Raw genomic sequence first — 19,636 nt, 5'->3', positions numbered from 1 at the left:
AGCAACTGGCTGGCTGTACTTGTCACTGGGAATTCAGCTAATTCCACTCAACAGGATAAGCCACAAGCAGGAGAGGTGGGTGGGAGAAAAGCTAGCTTAACACCCTGCTTTTTAAAATCTGCGGATACCACTTAGACTAAAACTGGCTACACTTTTGAATGAATGCTACAGAAAAACAAACAAACAAACACACCAAATGCTTCACAAAATGACGTATCACACACAAAAGCGCAGGCATACGTCTTCCCACTCTTCTGTTTCTGGCCACAAATACGCTCGTTTCTGAAGAAGTGGAAAGAGGCAGAGAGCGGCTGGCCATGAGATACCCCCTGAAATGGAAGCGCTGGGAACACGTGCACTGGACCGACCGCGGCCCAAAGCTCAACTGGGTGGCCTGGTGCCACATATTATGTTTTTTTCCCCTAGGAAATTTCACAGTTTTGAGGGTCTTTGGGGAAAAAAAATGGGAGAGGAAGAAATGTATCAGGAGAATAATTCAGCTGAGGCTATGCTACAAAAATAAACCAAATTACAGTTTTATTTCCTCCGTGACTTCAGCACACGTTGCCAATCAGTCCATAGGGCTCTGCAACAGGTCCTGGCCCCCAAAGCCCCGAAGGTGGGGCTGTCACCCCTCGGACACACTCAGAGGGCCCCTGGAAAGCCGAGGCCGGGCAGGATGCAATGGACACAGATCCCCCCGCCCGGAGCGCCGGTCACTGCATCACCCCGCCCGGACGCGGCCCCGCCGGTGCTGATGCCCGGAGCGGTGCGGCTGCCTGCGGCGCTTGCTCATCCCTCACCTTTTTCAGGAAGGCCATCCGCGGGCGGTGGCGCTGCCCCTGGTCGAGCCGTGTGACCGTCATGGTGCCGGGCCGGGCGGAACGGGCGAACCGGGCTGGCGGAGCGGCGGCCCCGGCCGGCGCACCTGGCTGAGACCGCCCGCCACCGCCGCCTCTCCCTGCCGGGGGCGGCGCTAGCGCTGCGCGTCGTAACCAATCAGCGCCCGCCGTCCCACGCTCATTTACATGAAGGCGCGGGGCGGCGCCCTATGGAGGAGCCCGCACGGGTGGTGGCGGGGGCGTGGCTTAGTGGGGCGTGGCCTGGGTGGGCGTGGCAGGCGGTAAAGGCAGTGTCATTTCTGTAGCTGCAAATGTGCACGGGTGTTCGTTCCCCATGCGAGGGGTATGTGGTGCTGTAGTGAAAATACACTTGCGGTCAATGCGTCACGGAGCAATGGTGAACCCCACGTGTTCTGCAGAGCCCACGAATCCCCCCCCCGGTCCAAAGCCGAGCCCACAGAGCGTGTCCCAGCTGGGGAAAAGTCTTGTGAGAGCGGAATTTTGTCCCTCTCTTCCCCTTGTGGAGCCCCAATACACTGATAGTTCTCAACAGACCCGCTCACAATTCTCAGCCGTTTCCCTTGCAGAAAGCGCTGCAGAGGGAATCCCCCCTGAGTTTTAAAAAAAAGATCACATTTCCTACGTGGTTGCCCCTTCTTCACACATCAGAAGTTGAATCACGCAACGCAGAAAGCATGTGGTGAGTGAACCACCTGCCTACGGAAACTGGGGACAGCCCTGAGGGGAAGGAAGGGGCAACGTAAACGAAGCAACGAGGACGGGACTGCAAGTGCGACAAGCGGAGGATGAATTTCAGAACACGGTTCCTTCCAGGTAGTTTTCAAAGCAGTTTACGCCTCCAAAAAAGTGCAAACTGTGGCGCAGAGAGACTTCATCTCAGGTCTCGCAGCGAGGCAAGAGTCAAAGCCATATCTGCAGAATCCTTTGTCCTGCCTGGTAGGTCACGAGCAGCCAAAATGAGGAGCTTCCACATGGTGTGCGCTCTACCTCTCACATGAAGTGATTTAGTTTTTTAGAAAATGTCACTATTAAGCACTTGAAAACACTGTCTTTGTCTCTTTTAAAAGTTCCACTCACTTTTTACTGCTCTTTCTACCCCACACGAGGCGCGGAACCGGTGTGTTTGTCCAGCCTGGTGCCGTCTCCCAGCACTACTGGAAAGCTCTTCTCAAAAAGCAATGAGGAAGTTACGCGCCAAACTGTTCAAAGCGTTTCAACGAAACTGTTTTATTTCAGTACCGAGAACAAAAAACTGCTTAGCTGGCAAGATTCATCCTGCCCCCTCCGACCGAGGGCTGACCTCCCCCGGCCGCTCGCCTGTCAGCTTCCCCGCAGCGGCAGAGGTGCCGCCGCTGGGACCGGCTGAGCCTGGGCCTCATTTTCCCTCAGGCGAGGGTTACGGCTGCGAAGGCGGCCGGTAACGGGGCCAAAAGCGGCCGCTGCCTCCGCCGCCTCCTCCTCCCGCCATTTCCTGTCAGGCGCCGCTGGTGGGCGGGGCTCCCGCCAAGGGCGGGCGCGGGTCACGTGGCTCGGGGCGGGCGGGTCGGCGGCGCAGGGCGGGCCGCGCATGCGCGGGCAGAGAGCGGGCTGGTGCGGGCCGGGCCGGGCGGCCGCTCCCCTCGCTGGCAGAGCTCGCTAAGATGGCGGACTTCCTGCCGTCCCGCTCCGTGCTGTCGGGCTGCTTCCCCGGCTGCCTGCTCACCAGCGGCGAGGCCGAGCAGCAGCGCAAGTCCAAGGAGATCGACAAGTGCCTCAACCGCGAGAAGACGTACGTGAAGCGCCTCGTCAAGATCCTGCTGCTGGGCGCGGGCGAGAGCGGCAAGTCCACCTTCCTCAAGCAGATGCGGATCATCCACGGGCAGGACTGGGACCGGGCGGCCCGGGAGGAGTTCCGAGCCACCATCTACAGCAACGTGATCAAGGGTGGGTGAGCGGGGCGGCGGGGCCGGCCCGCCCCGCGGTGCCCCGGCCTGCGGGGGCTCGGCCCGGCCGGGGCCGGGGGGGGCGGCGGCCTCGGGGCGGGAGCGGGGGGTCCCTGGGGCCGGGGAGGGCGGCGGGGGCGCTGCCTCCTCCCGCTTTCGTTTCGGGCGCCTCAGCCTCCTTCCCTCCCGGGGCGCGGGGAGCAGCCCCGCTGCGGGTGTCAGCGCGGCCGGGCCGGGGCGGGGCCCGGCGGGGGGCGGCTGCGCCCGGGCCGGGGGAGCAGCGGCCCGGGAGGGCCCGAGCTTGGGCCATTTCCCGGTAACGCGATCGCGGTGACGGGCCGTGCTGAAAGATGCACCTGAGACGTGTCCCGTGCCCGAGGAGAAGCTCTCGCTGCCTTTCGCCTCAGAAAGAAACGTTTTCCATCGCGTTGGAAACCGGGCTGACACATCCGTCGGCAGAAACGCGCCTGCAGAGCTGCTTTTCATAGATGCGTTGCCAAAACCTCCGCGCACGGTGTGGGAGCGGGCTCTTGATTTCGCTGCTGTCATCCTTAACTGGTCATCCTTACGTATTTTCTCTCTCTTATCTAATCTGCTCGTCAGATTTTTCGGTTTGGACTGTGTAATAGTTGGACAAAGTGTCTCAAACCAGCAAGGTGTTGTCAGACCTTCAGCCACGCTCTTGAAAGGGGGCTGAGGTCCAGTGGTTCTTCAAGGGAATTATTCTTCAAAACTATTTACAAATCAAGCCTGGAAAAACTATGAATAGCAAGGCAGTAGAAGTCACGAGCATGGATGATGACCAGGTTATAGTTTATTAATAAAGGAAGGTACTTCCTGCTCTCTGAAAGTATGTACATAGGAACTGCAGATCTCTTTTGGAGGCTGCAGTTGTTGCTTTTGACAGATAGAAAAACCATGGAAAGAGAATGAAGCTTGAAAAAATATTTTGGCATTGAACAAGTGTGTCATCTGTTACTACATCTTAATTCCTTATACCTCTCCCTGTGTCTTTACGATTGCATATTCTTTCTGGAATTTTCTTATTTTTATTTTTTCACCAGTAAATTTAGTACTAGAATTCATTTCCCTGCGTTTCTCTTATCAGTATGAATGCAGTGTTTTCTTTAAAGTCCTGTATAAGAGAAGTTTAAAATACTCTGTTTCTCCTAGAGAATATTTAACAAAACATCAACAACAAAAAGTGTGAGGATGTTTTTAGGTGATACAACTCCTTCTGCACTTAAGCAGTAAAACCCCATTTTTTAGCAAGTGCTGCGACTTCAGTAGATGCTGTCTTTGTATTTCTGAAAACACTAAAGGCAGTGATAACTCTCTACCATTAGATATAACTAGATACCAAGTTACTAAGAATGCAGAGACTTGGGAACCTTAAAATAAGCCATGACTTCGTTTAACGTGTTCTGAAATAAGCTTTTAAACATACTTCATTTGTCTTGTATTTGTGCCAGGTAAATTTAACCCCTGTACAATGGCTCTGGGAACTGGAGGGAAGTATAAATATCTGTAGAAGAGTTTGCTTGGTAGCACAGATTGAGGATTTAGTAATTAAAAGTAGCACTTTTTCAAGAGTTGAACTTGTGCTGTGGGTATTATTACTGTTATTATACTGTTATATTATACTGATCATGGCCATGTTTTTCTGATGGCAAATATCTGAGATTTGATACTACCTGAAAATGGAGCGCCTTGAGTCAATTTTTCAGAAACGTTATGATTTCCTCCTGGGTGGACAGTCCTATTGAGCTTTGACTGTACAGAGTAGGTGCGTTGTTTGAACCTCTGCAGGTTTATAGGCTAGCGAAACAGTAGATGCTGGGAAACTCTAATTGCAGTGCTCTTTCATGTTGTTAAAGGTGTGAGAGTCCTCGTGGATGCCAGAGAGAAACTCCATATCCCCTGGGGAGACCCTGCGAACCAGAGTAATGGAGATACCATGATGGCTTTTGATACGCGGTCAGTGACGGTGGTGCAAGGCATGGTGGAGACAGCCGTTTTTTTACAGTATCTCCCAGCCATAAGAGCTCTATGGGCAGACAGTGGTATCCAGCACGCGTACGACAGGCGCAGAGAGTTCCAGCTGGTAAGATTTGTGTGTCTTGGTCGTTTTAATTGAGTGCATTTGATTCTTGTTCTTGTGTTGCTTTCTTGTAAAACCCCGATCAAGCGACCTCCTTATGGATCTGAAGCGTTTTTGAATGGTAAACTGTTACTGTGGTATTGCAAACAGATGCATTTAGCTCCTCCCCGCCCCCCCCTTTTTTTTTTAAGAACAAGAATAATAAAGAACTTCTGACATAATTGTCCTCATTTCATATGTGAGAAAGCTGAGGTACAGAGGGCTTTTATGTTGGGTAACAAAACTAGTACCCGTGTAGTGTTTTTACTATATGTTTTTTTTATTAAACTAGTGTATGGACTTTTAAAAAAAAGGTCTGCAATAAAGAAAGTCTTAATAATATGATTTTTAAGAAAAGATACGCATGGGTTAATGAGAAGAATTTAAAACCACTCCCTTCTCTATTCCAATTTGAGCAGTCTAGCAAACATTCTCTCTCTATACTTCCTGTTTAATTTTCAATGTCTGTTAATACTCGTGTAATGAGATTTTTATTATACTGAAGTTCTCAGCTGAAGATGGAGTATACAACTTAACAGTGGGATTGTGATGGAGTATACAATTAAATAGTGGGATTGGAAAGGAAAAAGAAAAGTCTCGATTCCTGAGCTGGAGCTTTAAATGTCCGTGACAGCTGAAGTCCCTTTGCTCCATTTCCATGCGAATGCTGCAAAAGGAAATGAAGAATTTGCGCTATATTTGCTGTTTATTGGCTCATAGACTTGTGTAGTAAATGCCAGTGGCATGGGGTTTTGTGAAGGTGGGGGATGAGCACCTTAAAATAGATTAAATCTGTTCTTGTAGGTCTCTTAAACCTAAGTGGCTTTGTGTTTTTATGTCTTAAAAATAACCTTTGTGTTAGTGTGAATCTGAACAATAGCCGATGATGTCTCCCGTTGAGCTATTATGAATGGTTGTATAATCATACTCTGCCTTAAATAGGCTGTGTAAATACTCTATAAATACGTCCTGCCCTGATCATGGAATGTCTTCTAGAGGTTGCAGAACGGGCAGATGCTGGAGCAGCCCATCTCCTGCCCAGCCTGGTTCCGAACTTTGGAAATAAGTTTCTGATGAGACCTGTTGCTCTTTGCGTTTTGCCTTCGAAGGGATCGTAAAAGGGTCATCGCTCTGGTACAGTCTGGATCCTCTTCTAGTGCAGATTTGACTTCTAGAGATGTAGTTGCTGTGCTGGAGGGATCTGGTTTAAAATCGGTTAAATAAAATTGTTTCGTCTTTGATTAGGCATATTCAGTGACTTCAGGCTAAGTAGTAAAGGAAAAGGGAGCTATTACTATTCTGCCGTCTTGAGTCTCTGAGAAGTAGGTTCTTTCCATAACTGAAGCATGTGCAGAGTTTCGCTTTGAGTAGGATTTGAAGAACGTGTTTGTCTGAATGTGACAGAAAAAAAACCCTGTTGCTTTCTTTTGGAAATCCCTACATCTGTGTAATGTTCTCTGCAAAAATATTTATGGATCATGTTGTGTTCTAGGCAGAACTCAATAATAGTTTTTTAAGTGCTCTTAATAGCTGAGTACTGTCCTGATAGTCATTTTTGAAAGTAAGGTAACTGCTTTATTTATACTTTCATTGCTTTATTTCCTAAATCCTTTCAAAATCACAGGCAGAGATATTTATGCCAAATTATAAACATGAAGGAAAAAAAAAAAAGCAGCTGTATGATGTCATTGTATTGAGTGCAAGCAGCGTGATCAGCGCTGGCCGAGCATGAAGTCTTGGGTTTTACCTCAGTAAGCTTCCAGCTTAAGTTATGACAGATCTCCATGTGGGCGGCAGAGTGGCGGAAAACTCCCGAAACCAGTACATATTTTTTTCTATACCTGCTGACAGGCTTTGTAGAAGTGTTCCAAGAGTTTAGATACATAATCTGGAAATCAGACACAGCTGGTTAAGGAGGGAGTGACAAGTGTACCGGAGTCGGGAGGTGGAGATGGGGGAAGTTGGAAGAGACACAGACAGTTGAGTTGTGTCGAGTGCTGACTCTTGAAGGAAGGATTCAAGACTAAAAATTGTTAGCGTTGTAGAATGGGGAATAAGAGCAAAATACCGTTCTGCTTCCCGTTCAGCTGCTTGTGGCAAAAAATGTAATGAAAGGAGAGATACCAGCAATCATTGGATGAGTAGGAGAGAGGGTAAAGTGGCATTAAAAAGAATGTAAAATGCTGGGACTGAGCGCGGTAGAAGAGTATTATTTGACTGTGTATACTCTTAACTTCTTTTCAGATTGTTCAGTGAGTTTTAACTTTTTTTCACTGGACGGAGTTTGACACTGCACTGAAAAACATGGTTCATATGAAGAAAGCACAGGCAGGAATGCTGGGAAATTATGGTTTGTCTTGGGAATAGGGCACTTTGGGGCAAAGGTAGAAGTGAACAAATGAAGAACAGAGCAGTGAGGGAGGAGTGAAAAATGTCAAAATGTACGTAGAAATTCTGGAGGAAAGGAAGCAAGAGCGTGTAGTTCTAGCAGCCATTTGTAGCTTGGACAGATGGGAAATACAGAGAAAGAGGGTTGAAGGTTACAGTTTCTGCCTGCGTGTTGTTGAAACTTAAAGATATATGTACGTTTGTGGCTGCTGATTGAGCTGTTCTTGCTTTTTTTGTTCTTTTCACTGTCATCTTTCCCTTACAATGCCAAGAGTTGATGTTCAGAGCCTGAAGAAAGAATGTGGGGTTTTTTTCATAGCAGTGTGAGTGGGGGAAAAAACAGAACTTGGTTGTATTTTAATGGAATTAGAAATCAGCATTTCCATGCCTCGTTCACTGGGGTGTCCTTCCTCATTTTTTTCGCCTAAGCAGTCATGGGGATAGTCAATATCATTTATTTTCCTTGCTATAAAAATAGGGGCCTTCTGGCCACTAACAGCAGTGGTTATGAAAATTCAATAGTTCACGCTTGTGTAATGCTTTAAAACTGGAAAGAGCTAATTACAGCTTAGCACAATATATGCCACTTCAATACTTCTCAGGTGGTTAATATTATAATCCCTCAAATTTTATTACAAACCAAAGTCATTGGGCGATAGTTCCACTAACACGGTTAACTCAGGACTGGTTTGGCTCTGTAGCTTTGTCAGTTCTGGTAACTTACACTTGGGATTCTGGTCATCCTTGAGCTTTCTCTCCTTCATCTGCTGAGTTTATTTCTCCTACCGCCCCTGGTCAGAGGGCTGAAATGGATTAGTGATGGAGTTAGTCTCTATCAGCCCAACTAAATAACATCTAATTAACATTTCAGATTTCTCATTGCAAGTTGATTTCAGGTAAAAATCTCATGAAATGCCTTGGATAAACACATCCATTATTTTCATTCTACAAGATGCTGTGCACTGCCTCTCACTTCAGCGCCTTTGCTGGGAACTTCATTTCTTGCATTTGCTGCTGGAGTCATTAACAGGGAAGCATTTTGACGTAGTCTCCGTGACTCTTCTAATTCTCTGAGAATGGAAAAGCGAGACAAGAACTGAGTTGCTCAGATGCATGTTAAGCTTTGAATGGGTTAAAAGTTTGCTCTTGTAAAGATAACTTTTGGGTGGGTTTGGATGTTTGCTACCAGCTATCCTTGATCTTCAGATAGATTCTTTTTGCCCTGCTTGCAATTTACACTGAACCTTGCTTGTTTTGTTGCCTTTTTTTTTTTTCCTTTTATGCCACAAACCTGTAGTGCGCAGGGGCAGTGCTGACACTTTATTCTGTCTGCATTTGCATAGAACTGCGGACAGAGACGATACGGTAAGAATGATTGGATGTGCATTTACCTCTGGATCCTGTTTACTTCTGCGGCATGTCTGCAAGTGCTAGATCAGATTATAGAAGACAGGAAAAGGTGTGTTCAGCTCCCAAGTTCTACTGCTGGTTTTGCTGCAGCTTCTCAGCATTCTTCTGTTGCACAGTAGTATTTCTGCAGAGTGTTGTTCAGTTCACTGGAAGATTGTATTTTATCTTATTCTGCTTGGGCTTTTCTGGGTTCTGTCTCTGAATATTGGTGGGGTTGTTGTACACACAAGAACATTAAATTATCTCTACTGGAAATAGTGAGTATTCAGATGGCGGCTGCAAAGTATTAGCAAAATTTACCGTTCTTTCAGGCGCATGGGCAACATGTCCTTAAATGTGTTTGATTACAGAGTGGTGATCTTGGGACATGCAGAGTGCATAAACTGTCACTAGAAAGTTTCGCCAACTGATAGAAGAATCTTCTTAATTACAGACATGAGATCAAATCACCCGGTGTTTCTGTAAACATCAAATGGTAGGATGGCATGTGTACAGTGAACATGACTCCCAAAAGGCCTGGGAAAAGTTAGAGCTACTTGCTGTATTTTGGCCTTTGTGTGAAAAAGGTTTACCAAAGATTGTTGCTATAACTATGGAAACTAAAAAGCTTTACAAATATATGCTTAAAAATGAGTCATTCAAATCCTCAGCAAAGATTTGGAGTTCTTGAGGATTTGTTGGTTTTCCTGCCCCAGTGACAAGATACTGCTGGCTTTGAGGTTGTATTAATAAGGCTCCATGTAGGGATTAACACTAGAGTCAAACAATAAGGAGGCTTGAGTTTCCATAGTCTTGGTTAGTGGCCAGAAACCCTTCCATGTGTGTACTAGTGCTTTGTAATGGGCATTGACTGTAATATTTTAACTAAGCTCAGTGATCATCAGGTGAACTTTTATACTCATTTAACACCAAGTGCCAATTTTTTATTATTGATTTTTTTATTCCTGCCTGCTGAGTTTTCTCATTAGCAGTAGAACATCAACATGTTTGGAGAGCAGGGTCTTGTATTGCCAATTGGTGCTGTAATGCAAACTAGTCTGGTTTTATTGAAGAACATCTTTGTCATAATTTTTTCTGAACATTACTATTTTGTTTTTCGTTACTGTTATTTTTAAGTACGGATGTGGCTCTGGATTAAAAGGGCTCTCAGTGGGAGCTGTCTCGATGTGGACACGTTACCCGGCACACACGTGCCAGACCCAGTTGTCTTCCAGCCGAGAATGCCAGTGACTTTTTGGAGGCCTGTGCGCTCCTCTAAGCTTGTACCAGCCTGTCTTTTCTGTGCGGTTTCAGGGCAATCTCTGAGGATGGAATTTTTAATTCAGACTCGATCCAGATATCTGTTTCTGGGGAACCACTGCTTTTAAAATGCAGACTTTCACAATAGTGCGGGAGCAGAGCAATGTGTTCTTGTACATGCTCTGTCTTGAACAGGCTATGTCGTATTCATCATTGCGTGCCTCATTTTCCTAAACGTTTTGTTGCAGAAGGCTAAAAGGGGACCTACTTTTTGCAAAAATTTGGATTTCTGTAACTTGATTAAATAAAGGTAAAATGTCATTCTGAACATGCTGTGCATGTCAGCAACCTATGAAGAGTTCAGAGGAAGAGACTTTCTCATCCTTTCACATCTTGAATGTGTGAACCTGTTCTCAGCAGATTCTTTTCAGTTGGCACAAATGCGTTAGATGAGCTTTTGCTGCTTGTGCTGCTCACGGTGCGAGGAGCCCTTGGTACAAACGTTCATTCAGAGCCTGTTTTTTTGCTGGCTGCTAACCTGCAAAATACATGTTAGTACCTGTAGAACTGTCTTATTATATTAGTTCACAGAATTTAAATGTAGCAGTGGCTACATCGTGCTGTCCATTTAGAAATGACTTACTAATATAAGCCCAATCTGCACTACAAAGTCCAGTATTCGTAGCTGTCAGCAAGTCTGTGCTGGCAAAACATGTGGTGTGAATGCAGCTCTGCTCTTCCATCTATATGGGTGAAATTAATTTTGCACCTGGGGCAAAGAATATGAGGTGATCTTTTTCATATGTAAATGTGGGATCCTTTAGGATGAAGGTGCCATGCCAAGGGCAGTGTTGATTTGTGCTGCCGTTCCCTAATTTGAGCTTAATGTAACAAGACTTCAGCCTTAGAGGCTAGGGAAATATTACACTCAGGTTGTATTTGGATGACTGTTTCGGCACTCTTTATTGACCTAAACTTAATGATAAGTGCTATTTGTCTGTTCTGAGTTCAGGCTGTGCTTCTTATGTGGAATGAGCAAAGCAGGAGGAAACTTCAGCTTGTGGTAGCTGAGGAAGTTGCTTAAGAAAATGTGAGAAAACGTAAGTGCAGCAGACCTTACTACGTAAGAAAAGCAATAGAATAACCGTATTAATGTTTCATGTAGAAAGCAAGATCATTTTCATACCAGCGTTGTGTCTACTGGCACTTTTTTTTTTGAAAGTGTCTAAATTTACCACAAAGCAGTTGAAGTTCAGGAGGTACAAGCCTGCCCTTTTGCAGAACAGCGAGCTGTATCGCTGACGGGGCTGATGGCTTCTAACTGATACCAAGTGCTATCTAGTATTGCTCTGGAATATGAAGCCTTTGTTGAGATCTTAAAGGTGAATAAATGGGTCGTAGAACACAATATTAATTACTCGGCAGCCTCAGTAAATGCATTTAATCCAAATAAAAATCTCTGAATAATCCTGGAGACTAACCCTTACACTCTACAACCCAGGTAATTTGATGGGTTGAATTTAAATGGTGAATAAAGAAAATGTTAAAGACTCTGGCAGCAGCTAAAGAAGGTCCTAAATTATTTCCAATATCTTCTCCACTTGCATGTCTGTACTAACAATAAGAGCATCAGGTAATACAGCTGGAAAAGTTGAGGAATTTTAAATACAGAAAATACCCTGAATTTTTGATCATCACTGTAACCAGCAACTTAAATATTTCAGAGAAGGAAGTTTTTGGACTCTAATAGGCAGCGAGCTGACTTGTACAGCCCTCAGTTCACTGTCCCACGCTGCCCACTTCTCCAGCCTGGTCATTCGTGCCTTAAATGTTTTCCCAGCACTTCACAGTCTCCTCGCAATAAGTGGAATATCATGCTCCTCTTCAGTGACTTAACCAAAGAACTGAAAAGACCCCAAATTCTTTTTTATGGATGAGAAGTACAGGAATGTGTAACCACACATGAGTTTCTGGATCTTTTTCATTTGTTTAATGATGCTGGAGGAATTATTTTAAACAAACCGATGGGAGTCTCAGCGGGAGCACTTCTCACCGGGCACATGATGATGTTTGATCACCCGCTGGTGACCGAACCAAGAGGATGTAGAATTTCCAGGCGAGGAAGCACAGAGCACTGACACCGTCTGTAATTCAAAATATCCACACAGAATGGTGTGGAAAAACTCAGTGCAGGATGATCTGCTGAGATTTTACATCTGGATTGCATTGGGACCTTTAACCGTTTTCACTAGCAAACGGTTATATAGTTGCTCTACTAATTAATTTCTAGTTTTTCTATTTTTAGTTAATTACTAGTATGAAATTCTACAAGTGATATGAAATGTTTGCAGTCTCTTGGCTATTGCTGCTGTTTAGGGAATCTCGTGTACTTTACTGTTAAATCATCTGATGAAACATGTAGATCTTTCACAAGATGTAGTAAATTATCACTGAATCTTGTCAGATAGCTTGTAACAAGAGCTGAGATGTTAGTATGTCACTGTTTGCAAACAGAAATACCAGAATTTAATTGAAATGGATTCTGCTAATTGAGGCAGAGGAAGGAACTAAAAAGCATTTGCTCATCAGGATTTCTCCTGAGGCTGAAATAGGAACCAAATGTATTTTATAAAACTGAGTCCCGGGGATACTTCAGTGAATGCGTCAGTATCTAGTTTAGGGTTCTGCTTTTGAAATGTTGTGATTTAGTTTACAGAATGTGCAATAACGGGCGTTTTGGGCATCTCGAAGTTCAATATGTCCAGTTTTGGTGCTGATGTGTTTCCACATGCCAAATATTTGTCATGTTTTTGAGGCCTTTGCCAGTCTTGGACAACTTGCAAGCAAGTAAAGCTCTAAATGATGGATGGCAGATCTGCAGACTCACTAGTGCTTCAGTGTCAGATTAAATGCAGTTTGAGTTGCAAACACATGACGTCATGGAGCCAGTGGGTCAGCGCACTGAAAGAAAAGCAAATGTTTACAGTCTGGTTCCAGTCTGTTTTGTGTGCAAAACATCTGAAGTTTATAGAGATGCTTCCCAGAGCGTAAATAGTAATTGGAGGTGGCTGTTTTGTCTTGGTCAGTGCGTATTTTTGTATGATTTCTGAGTCTGTGTGTGTGTCCTGACCTGGAAGATTTGTTTCATCAATGAAATTCAAAAATCTTTTGCAAAGTATTGTTGTCTTTCGTAAAGGAAACCTTCTGGAAAAGGTGTTTGGGTTGTAAATATTTACTGAGGGAGAGAGTTAAAAGATCTTTGAAGAAAGAAAGCGCACCTGATCTTGTGGCCAGCATGCCCTCATTTGCTTTCGTCTATTAATTTCTGTTCAGGTTCTGGCAAACAGAAGCTTCGTCATTAGATGCTCTGGTTCTGCATGTGTTGTGTCCCAAATGCCGTTTATTGTGTTTCCTCACAGCCTTTCCTCGTCTTGGGAAGGACTGCAGCAGACTCGAGGTTACTGTCTCTTTGGAAGCATCAGTGATCCGAAGGGAAATGCCACCCTGGGAGAAATGCTGTGTATTCCTGGGGGGTTTCATTGTGGGAAAGAGTCTCAGCAGACTTTTGCGTTTTGCTGGAGTTGTATGAATAGAACATCACTTCATACAGCACAAAGCTGCGCAGTTTCTTAAAATTCTCAGCTGTTGATAGAATATGGCACATCCTGGTTTCCAAGTAGTCTTTCAGAATTAGTTGGAAATAGGATAATGTGTGGAAGAAATTGTACTTCTATAGGCTTTGATGGAATGCTGTTTCATGCCTGAAAGATGTGGTGAATTTTCATATTTTTAAGCAAGCTTTGTGAAGAATCTGGCAATTACACTCCTTCTTCAGGAGGGTGGGGATATACCTAGCTAAGAAAAATGAAATTGGAATCATTGCCTCTTAGGAAAGTAGTTCAAAACCGGAGTAGCTTTCTCTGTGATATACTAGTATGCAGATTAAGTTCTGGTTAGTGCTTTATCATGTCTTTGTTTGGTTCGTTGGGGTAGCAGGTTATATCTGAAGCAGTGGAAGTGCTCTACCGACTGGAGAAAATCCGAGTCTGAATCATGTGAGTGAATGAGGCACCTTGAAGGGTGGTGCAAATCGGAATTCAGTGCAAGAAGGAAAAGCGGCTGATACTGGAGCCTAATTTGGATTATTTAGTTCTAGCCTAACTTGTCCGTGGCTTGACTGACCTCCCCTCACCCAGAACCCTTGGTGATGGCAGCAGGAGCCGAGGTTGGCGTGCTATGTCTTCCTCTATTCGTTATCCACATTTTAAGAATTGTGGATTAATTGGATTACACGGTAAATAGGGGATAATAGATTAAAGGGATATTATTGGGTTAAAACCTTCTTAAGCCCCTTCACCTTTCTTTGTTAACGCCATTATGCAAGATAAAAAAATGTCAGTCGTTAACTAAATTCAGTGTGACTCCTCCCTTTCTCGGCACTTTTATAGCTTTGTGCTACTGAGGTCCAGCTGTTCTGAATACAAATTTTGCTCTGCTACCCACTTCTATGAGTCAGGACTTCAACCTTTCCTTTTTATAGGATGGCTACTCAGTTTGTGTGACTGAACACAAGGCGGGTTTCACTTCTACACCGCGTGATGCTGTTCCGATTGCTTTGAAAAAAGGCAAAGACGACTCGAGCTGCACGCAGGAAACACCGCAAAGAGGAAATAGGATAGTGCTGGCAGCCGAGGCGGGATGAGCCGTGACGCATTTGCAACGTGTATTGCTGGAGAACAGGATTATTTTGTACTGTCCAAGCAAATGTAGCCTGTGTCTGAAACCGTCCCATCTTACAATGAAGCAGCGATTAATCCCAATGTACTGAAATTTTATCTTTAAAAATGGGCAGATCAGATTTAAAATGGCTATTCAAATGGTCGAGCTGGAGGGAAAGAAGCTAAGAGATCGGGAAATGCCTGATCTTGGCTAACAGTGTCTGCGCTCGAGCCCTTTGACATCAGTTCTCGGCGCTTTAGCCCTTTTAAGGCTGGTCTGTGAATGCTGTCCTGGCAGCAGTGCCATTCTAAAGCAGTTTGCCCGCCCTACTTTTTATAACTATTATTATAATAGTTTTAACAGTTGGCTGCTCTGCACACGGCTGCAATAACGCTCGTGTGGGCTTAAATGGCAACCGCTTTGTTTTGGGGAGAGGGTCAGTTTATGCTGGTTTTAACATAACTTGGGCCACAATTAACACTTGGAGAAAGGAAACGTACTTCTCTCCAGGAAATGTGTTTTGTGTTAGCAGCTCAAATGTTTTGACCCATACTTGCAGTTTAGTAAGTAACTACACTGTTGCTTACCTCAACACTTTTCCCTAAATACCGTTAGCACCATTATTAAAAATTAGTTATTGTATATGCTTGTTGTAAACTCCCAAAACAGCTAATAAAACTGCTGCTTAAACAGAGAGCACTGTATCAAGTGTTAGAGCGTAGGGGTGACAATTGGGAAACAAATTGTTTCCCCTCGCCTTAGGAGATACCAAGCAAGTTGCTGAATTGCTGCTACAAAATAGGGAAAATATCTGGTTTTTAAATTTAGTTCCTTGAATAAACAAGTTACAGGTATGGATGTGTAGAAGTATTGTCCTATTCTGTTGACTGGGGCATGTTTGAAATAGGAATCCTCATTAGAAAGCCCTGGGAGGAGTGACTAGTGAGAGAAGTTAATTTGTAGAAACCCAAAAACTGAAGGAACCAAGATTATTTTGTTTACCTCCAAGTCTGAGGCCAGTAAAAGAAACCAAACCAATTCAATGTCTCAACATAAGACTTGGTTCAACTTCTGCTGGTCTAACAATCAAGATAATTGTGGATTTGAGCTTGGCAACTTAATTAAAAGTGCATTCATGGCATAAATGGATCATCTGGCTCTTTTGTGTAACATTATGGACGTCCCTGGTTTGGGTGGAGGGGGAGGAGTTTGTAGTGCTCCCTAATACCTCTCCTGCCAGGAAATCTGTATTGATTTGACTAAAACATTTATCCTCAATTATCTCTCTGTTTATTACTGAAATTTCAGAAGACATCTGGTGAATCTTCAGTCACAGCAGTATTGATTTGCAGTCTGTCTTCTTCTGAATCAGCTTGGGGCAGGGCGTCAGGAAAATAAAGGCTAGATTCTTATCTCTGGAATCTTTGCCAAAATCCTCAGATACGGATTTGTGTGGATTAAGCTTCTAGTAGGAAAAAAAAAAAAAAAAACACCAACAAAACATAATGAAGTGCATGCTGTAAGGATGACTAGGGTGTTGTAAGATGCAGAACTTTCAAGGCTCCGGTTATTCCTCCCTTGTCTTCCTTCCTTCAAGCTGCTTTTCCCACATTCTGGATGGTTTGGTTTGCATGTCAGTTTGGGCATGTACGTGCCAGCCTAAAAATGTTGTAGTTACCTGTTCTAAATTAGGCTTTTAAAAAAGCTTTTTTGCTTGTTGTTTTTGTTTGTTTGTGTTTTGTGGGGTTTTAATTAAATAAAGTAGGAAATCTTTGTTTTTCTTTTCCCAGAAATTCAAGTAAGGGCAGGAAGAGAAAATGTTTGGTGGTTCCTATAAATCGAATCAGGAGCTACCAAGTTATATCTCCTATTTTCTTTAAATATCTGATTTATTATTTCAGACACTTAATAAGTCTTGTCAGTTCAGTGTGTTCCACTGGACTTGAAGCCAAAAATAGATGGTTTGATAAACTGTATGTTTCTTTCTTTCAACCTTGTGATGACTAAATCTTTAATTGATGCTTTTTCTCTCTTTTAAGTGATTGCTGTTGGAAAACATTTAGTGTCTATGTTCCCCTAGAACAGCTAAAAAGCCCTTTGGCTATGCTAAGGTTTCAACAAATCCTATTTAGATTGCTGACATTGTTTTCATGGAAACCAAATAAATTGGTGCCACTTCCTGAGTTTAAAAGATGTGTTCCTCTGATGTGTATGTCATGTAGTCTTTTTTTTTTCTTTTTTCTCCCCCTAAATATTTTTGTGGTTACTTTGTTTTGGGCATTAACTAGCAACCTTTTAGACGGTAATCTTTCTCTGTGCCGTGTTTATAAAAGATAACTAATCTGGTTTAGTCCACAAGAGCACAGGAGAAGCTCCAGTGCCCTATTGTCCTATAGGTAAATGGCCACTACATGCTGTAATCCTGATTTTGTAGAAAGAGTGCATTCCCTAAAACTTAGAGACATTTCATTGCATAGGCGTGAGCAAGCCTTGTTAAAATAAATGCAGCATTGTAAGGGAAGCTGTTGTCGTAACATCAAGTACCTTGATAAGAATATGATTTAGTTGTGTTTTCTTGTAAATCACTTGTATGTTCAGGATAAAATGCCGCGGCTTGGCTTTCTTCAGGAAGGATCACAAGACTTTGGGAGCCACATGAGCTGTTTTGAATCAAACCTTTCTGAAAATGGAATACTTGACAGTTATGAATAAAGTTATTTAACAGTCAACTTCCTGTGGTTTACATGCATTTCTGAACCAGGAGGAGGCTGCAGGGCTGCAGCTGAGATGTCTGTGCTCCATCTGAACAGCAAAGGGCATCTTCTACAAGCAGTCAAAATGATTGCTTAAAATCCAAGGTTCTGATATGATTTATTTTAATCCCATATTAAGAAGCAAAGGCACAGTCACCTAACATTGCAAGATCTTTGGCGGTAATGTGTAGGCCATTCATTCTGTTGTACTGGTGTGTGCTCAAGAAGTTTGCTTTATTGTAATATGTCAACATGTGTGTGAGAAACGCGCTCGAGCCTGTGTTTGACTCTCACTTCTATTGACACCTTCGGGCCTGTGTTTTAAGCAGAAGGCATTGGGCAGCAGACAAGGCGCAGTGGTGGGTTCCTGCAGTGTAACAGGTTGGTGGTTCAGCCTTCAACCACACCACAAGTTTGCAGCTCAGAGCTGCTCAACGGTAAAAATTACTTTAAAGAGTTCATCTGCATTAGAAAAAAAAGGTTCACTTGTGACTCATTTAAGGCCTTCACATCGCTGTATTTTCTTTAACTGGATATTTAAATTAAAATTCCATCATATGTGCTCACAGAACATGGGTGTGAAGACAACAGGAGTGTCGCGGAGAACTATAGAGTGTTTTAATGGGGGTGGATCCTGCAATTTCTGAGTTTCCTATCGGTTTAGCCCTTGGCGTGGCTGCTCTGTGGTGTGATGGACAGACTGACACGTGAGACACACTGGAGTCGGTGGGGCACAGCGGGGAAACCCAGTTCTTTTTTCGAGTCATCTCGGGTAAACCAAAGGGTTTACAGTTTGTCTGAAGGGAAAATTTAGAATGTAGCAACTGTCAGTTGAATACAGCCACTGTCACTGATCCACAGGGCGAGATCTAGTTCTGTATCTAATATCAAGAGGAAGTATCTAACACAGAAGCTGGATTGTGAATAGACCATTCATTTTCTTACCTAGTTTTAACAATTGCTGGCATTAAGTCTTCCCTTGGTTGTTGCATGGTGGGTTTTTCAGTGAGTTTCTCTGCATTATTGCGTAAAATACACAGGCTCACCCCTTTGGAAAAGGATCGCAAGTCTCACTTGGTTGCTTTGTAATGCCGCCTTTTTGAAGCTTGTTTAAAATGGGTCAAAACTTCATTTCTCCAGTAGTGCATTCTGATAACAATCTGCTGGTCGTGGTCGATTGCTGTTCAAGAGGATCTGTACTTAGCAGAGTTTTGCCTGCTAATACGAAGATGTCCAGGTCAGATAGAAGGTTTCCACTAGTCAAGGCACTGGCTTGTAGCTGTATGGTATGGACGGGGGTCCGGAGTGTGATGGAAGAACAGATGAGGAATTTGAAGCTGTTGTAAGTTCTTGATGCCATGCAAATGGATAAAAAACAATGAACAACTTCTGTCATTAAATACAGAATTGAGTCACGTTGATGGGACTTGTTTGGTATCATATTAATTGTCTGAATAGGTTTTCATAAGGGAAGAACTCAGTGACCGAGTTGAAGATGTGGAGGTGGGAAACTGTTATGTCACTGCTTCATTAACTGCATTACACTTGGAGCTGATTGCTTTCGTAGTTTAAATCTCTTGAGTTTCGGAATGGCCACCTTGCCATTTGTCTGCTGCCGACTCTAATCCACGAAGGCCCATAAAGCGGAGCAGCCCCGGTGTGCGCTGCAGTTACTGCTGGGTATGTGGCTCCCGAGCGCTGCTGCTGCTGCCGGCCGATGTGTTTTACATTTGTGTTTGCAGGAAATCCCCTCTTTTGGGAAGCTGCTTCTGGGGATGTTTTGTGACCTTTACAGGCTGTGGTTACTGGTCTGTTCCAAGCGCTCAATCCATTGCAGTAGCTGTAAGCCCCAGGACTTCAAGGAGAGGTGGTAACTCAGGCATTCCAGAACCACAGAGTTAATGCCTCTTTAGGGAGTAGGCATTGCCGTAAGTAGTATAAAAAAGAGCGCTCTAAGATTAAAATATATGTATGCATGCACACACAGACATGCATATTTACAGCCTCTGCGGCCCAGGTATTCCAGAATAAATACCTCCACTTAATGAGTCGGAAATCTGGCCAATCTGTACGTAGTGCTAGGGGGGAGGGAAGGTTGCCAGCTCCCGCTAGGACCTAAAAAAGAAATTAAGTTTGACCTTAAGCTTTATTTTGTCTTAACATTCAGCTACAGACAGAGTTCTTAGTACTTGGAAGGCCTGA

At 44.0% G+C, this 19,636-nt stretch overlaps 2 protein-coding genes across 2 annotated transcripts in view; one reads left to right on the top strand and one right to left on the bottom strand.

The window, feature by feature from the left end:
* RGS9 (regulator of G protein signaling 9) overlaps window positions 1-939 on the bottom strand; it is a 31,157-nt gene extending 30,218 nt beyond the window's left edge. Inside the window, exon 1 of the mRNA XM_065647692.1 lies at window positions 804-939. Coding sequence (XP_065503764.1) covers window positions 804-866 — 63 coding nt within the window. The 5' untranslated portion in view covers window positions 867-939. The remainder of the gene's footprint in view (window positions 1-803) is intronic.
* Window positions 940-2,470: 1,531 nt separating this feature from the next.
* Window positions 2,471-19,636, top strand: part of GNA13 (G protein subunit alpha 13) — a 28,056-nt gene continuing 10,890 nt past the window's right edge. The window contains exons 1-2 of the mRNA XM_065647931.1: window positions 2,471-2,786; window positions 4,663-4,889. Of these exons, the coding sequence (XP_065504003.1) occupies window positions 2,504-2,786; window positions 4,663-4,889 (510 nt within the window). The 5' untranslated portion in view covers window positions 2,471-2,503. The remainder of the gene's footprint in view (window positions 2,787-4,662; window positions 4,890-19,636) is intronic.

Source organism: Caloenas nicobarica, chromosome 18 (assembly GCF_036013445.1).
Source record: "Caloenas nicobarica isolate bCalNic1 chromosome 18, bCalNic1.hap1, whole genome shotgun sequence".
In the NCBI taxonomy this organism is placed as follows: Eukaryota; Metazoa; Chordata; class Aves; order Columbiformes; family Columbidae; genus Caloenas; species Caloenas nicobarica.
This window is presented reverse-complemented; position numbering and strand designations above follow the sequence as displayed.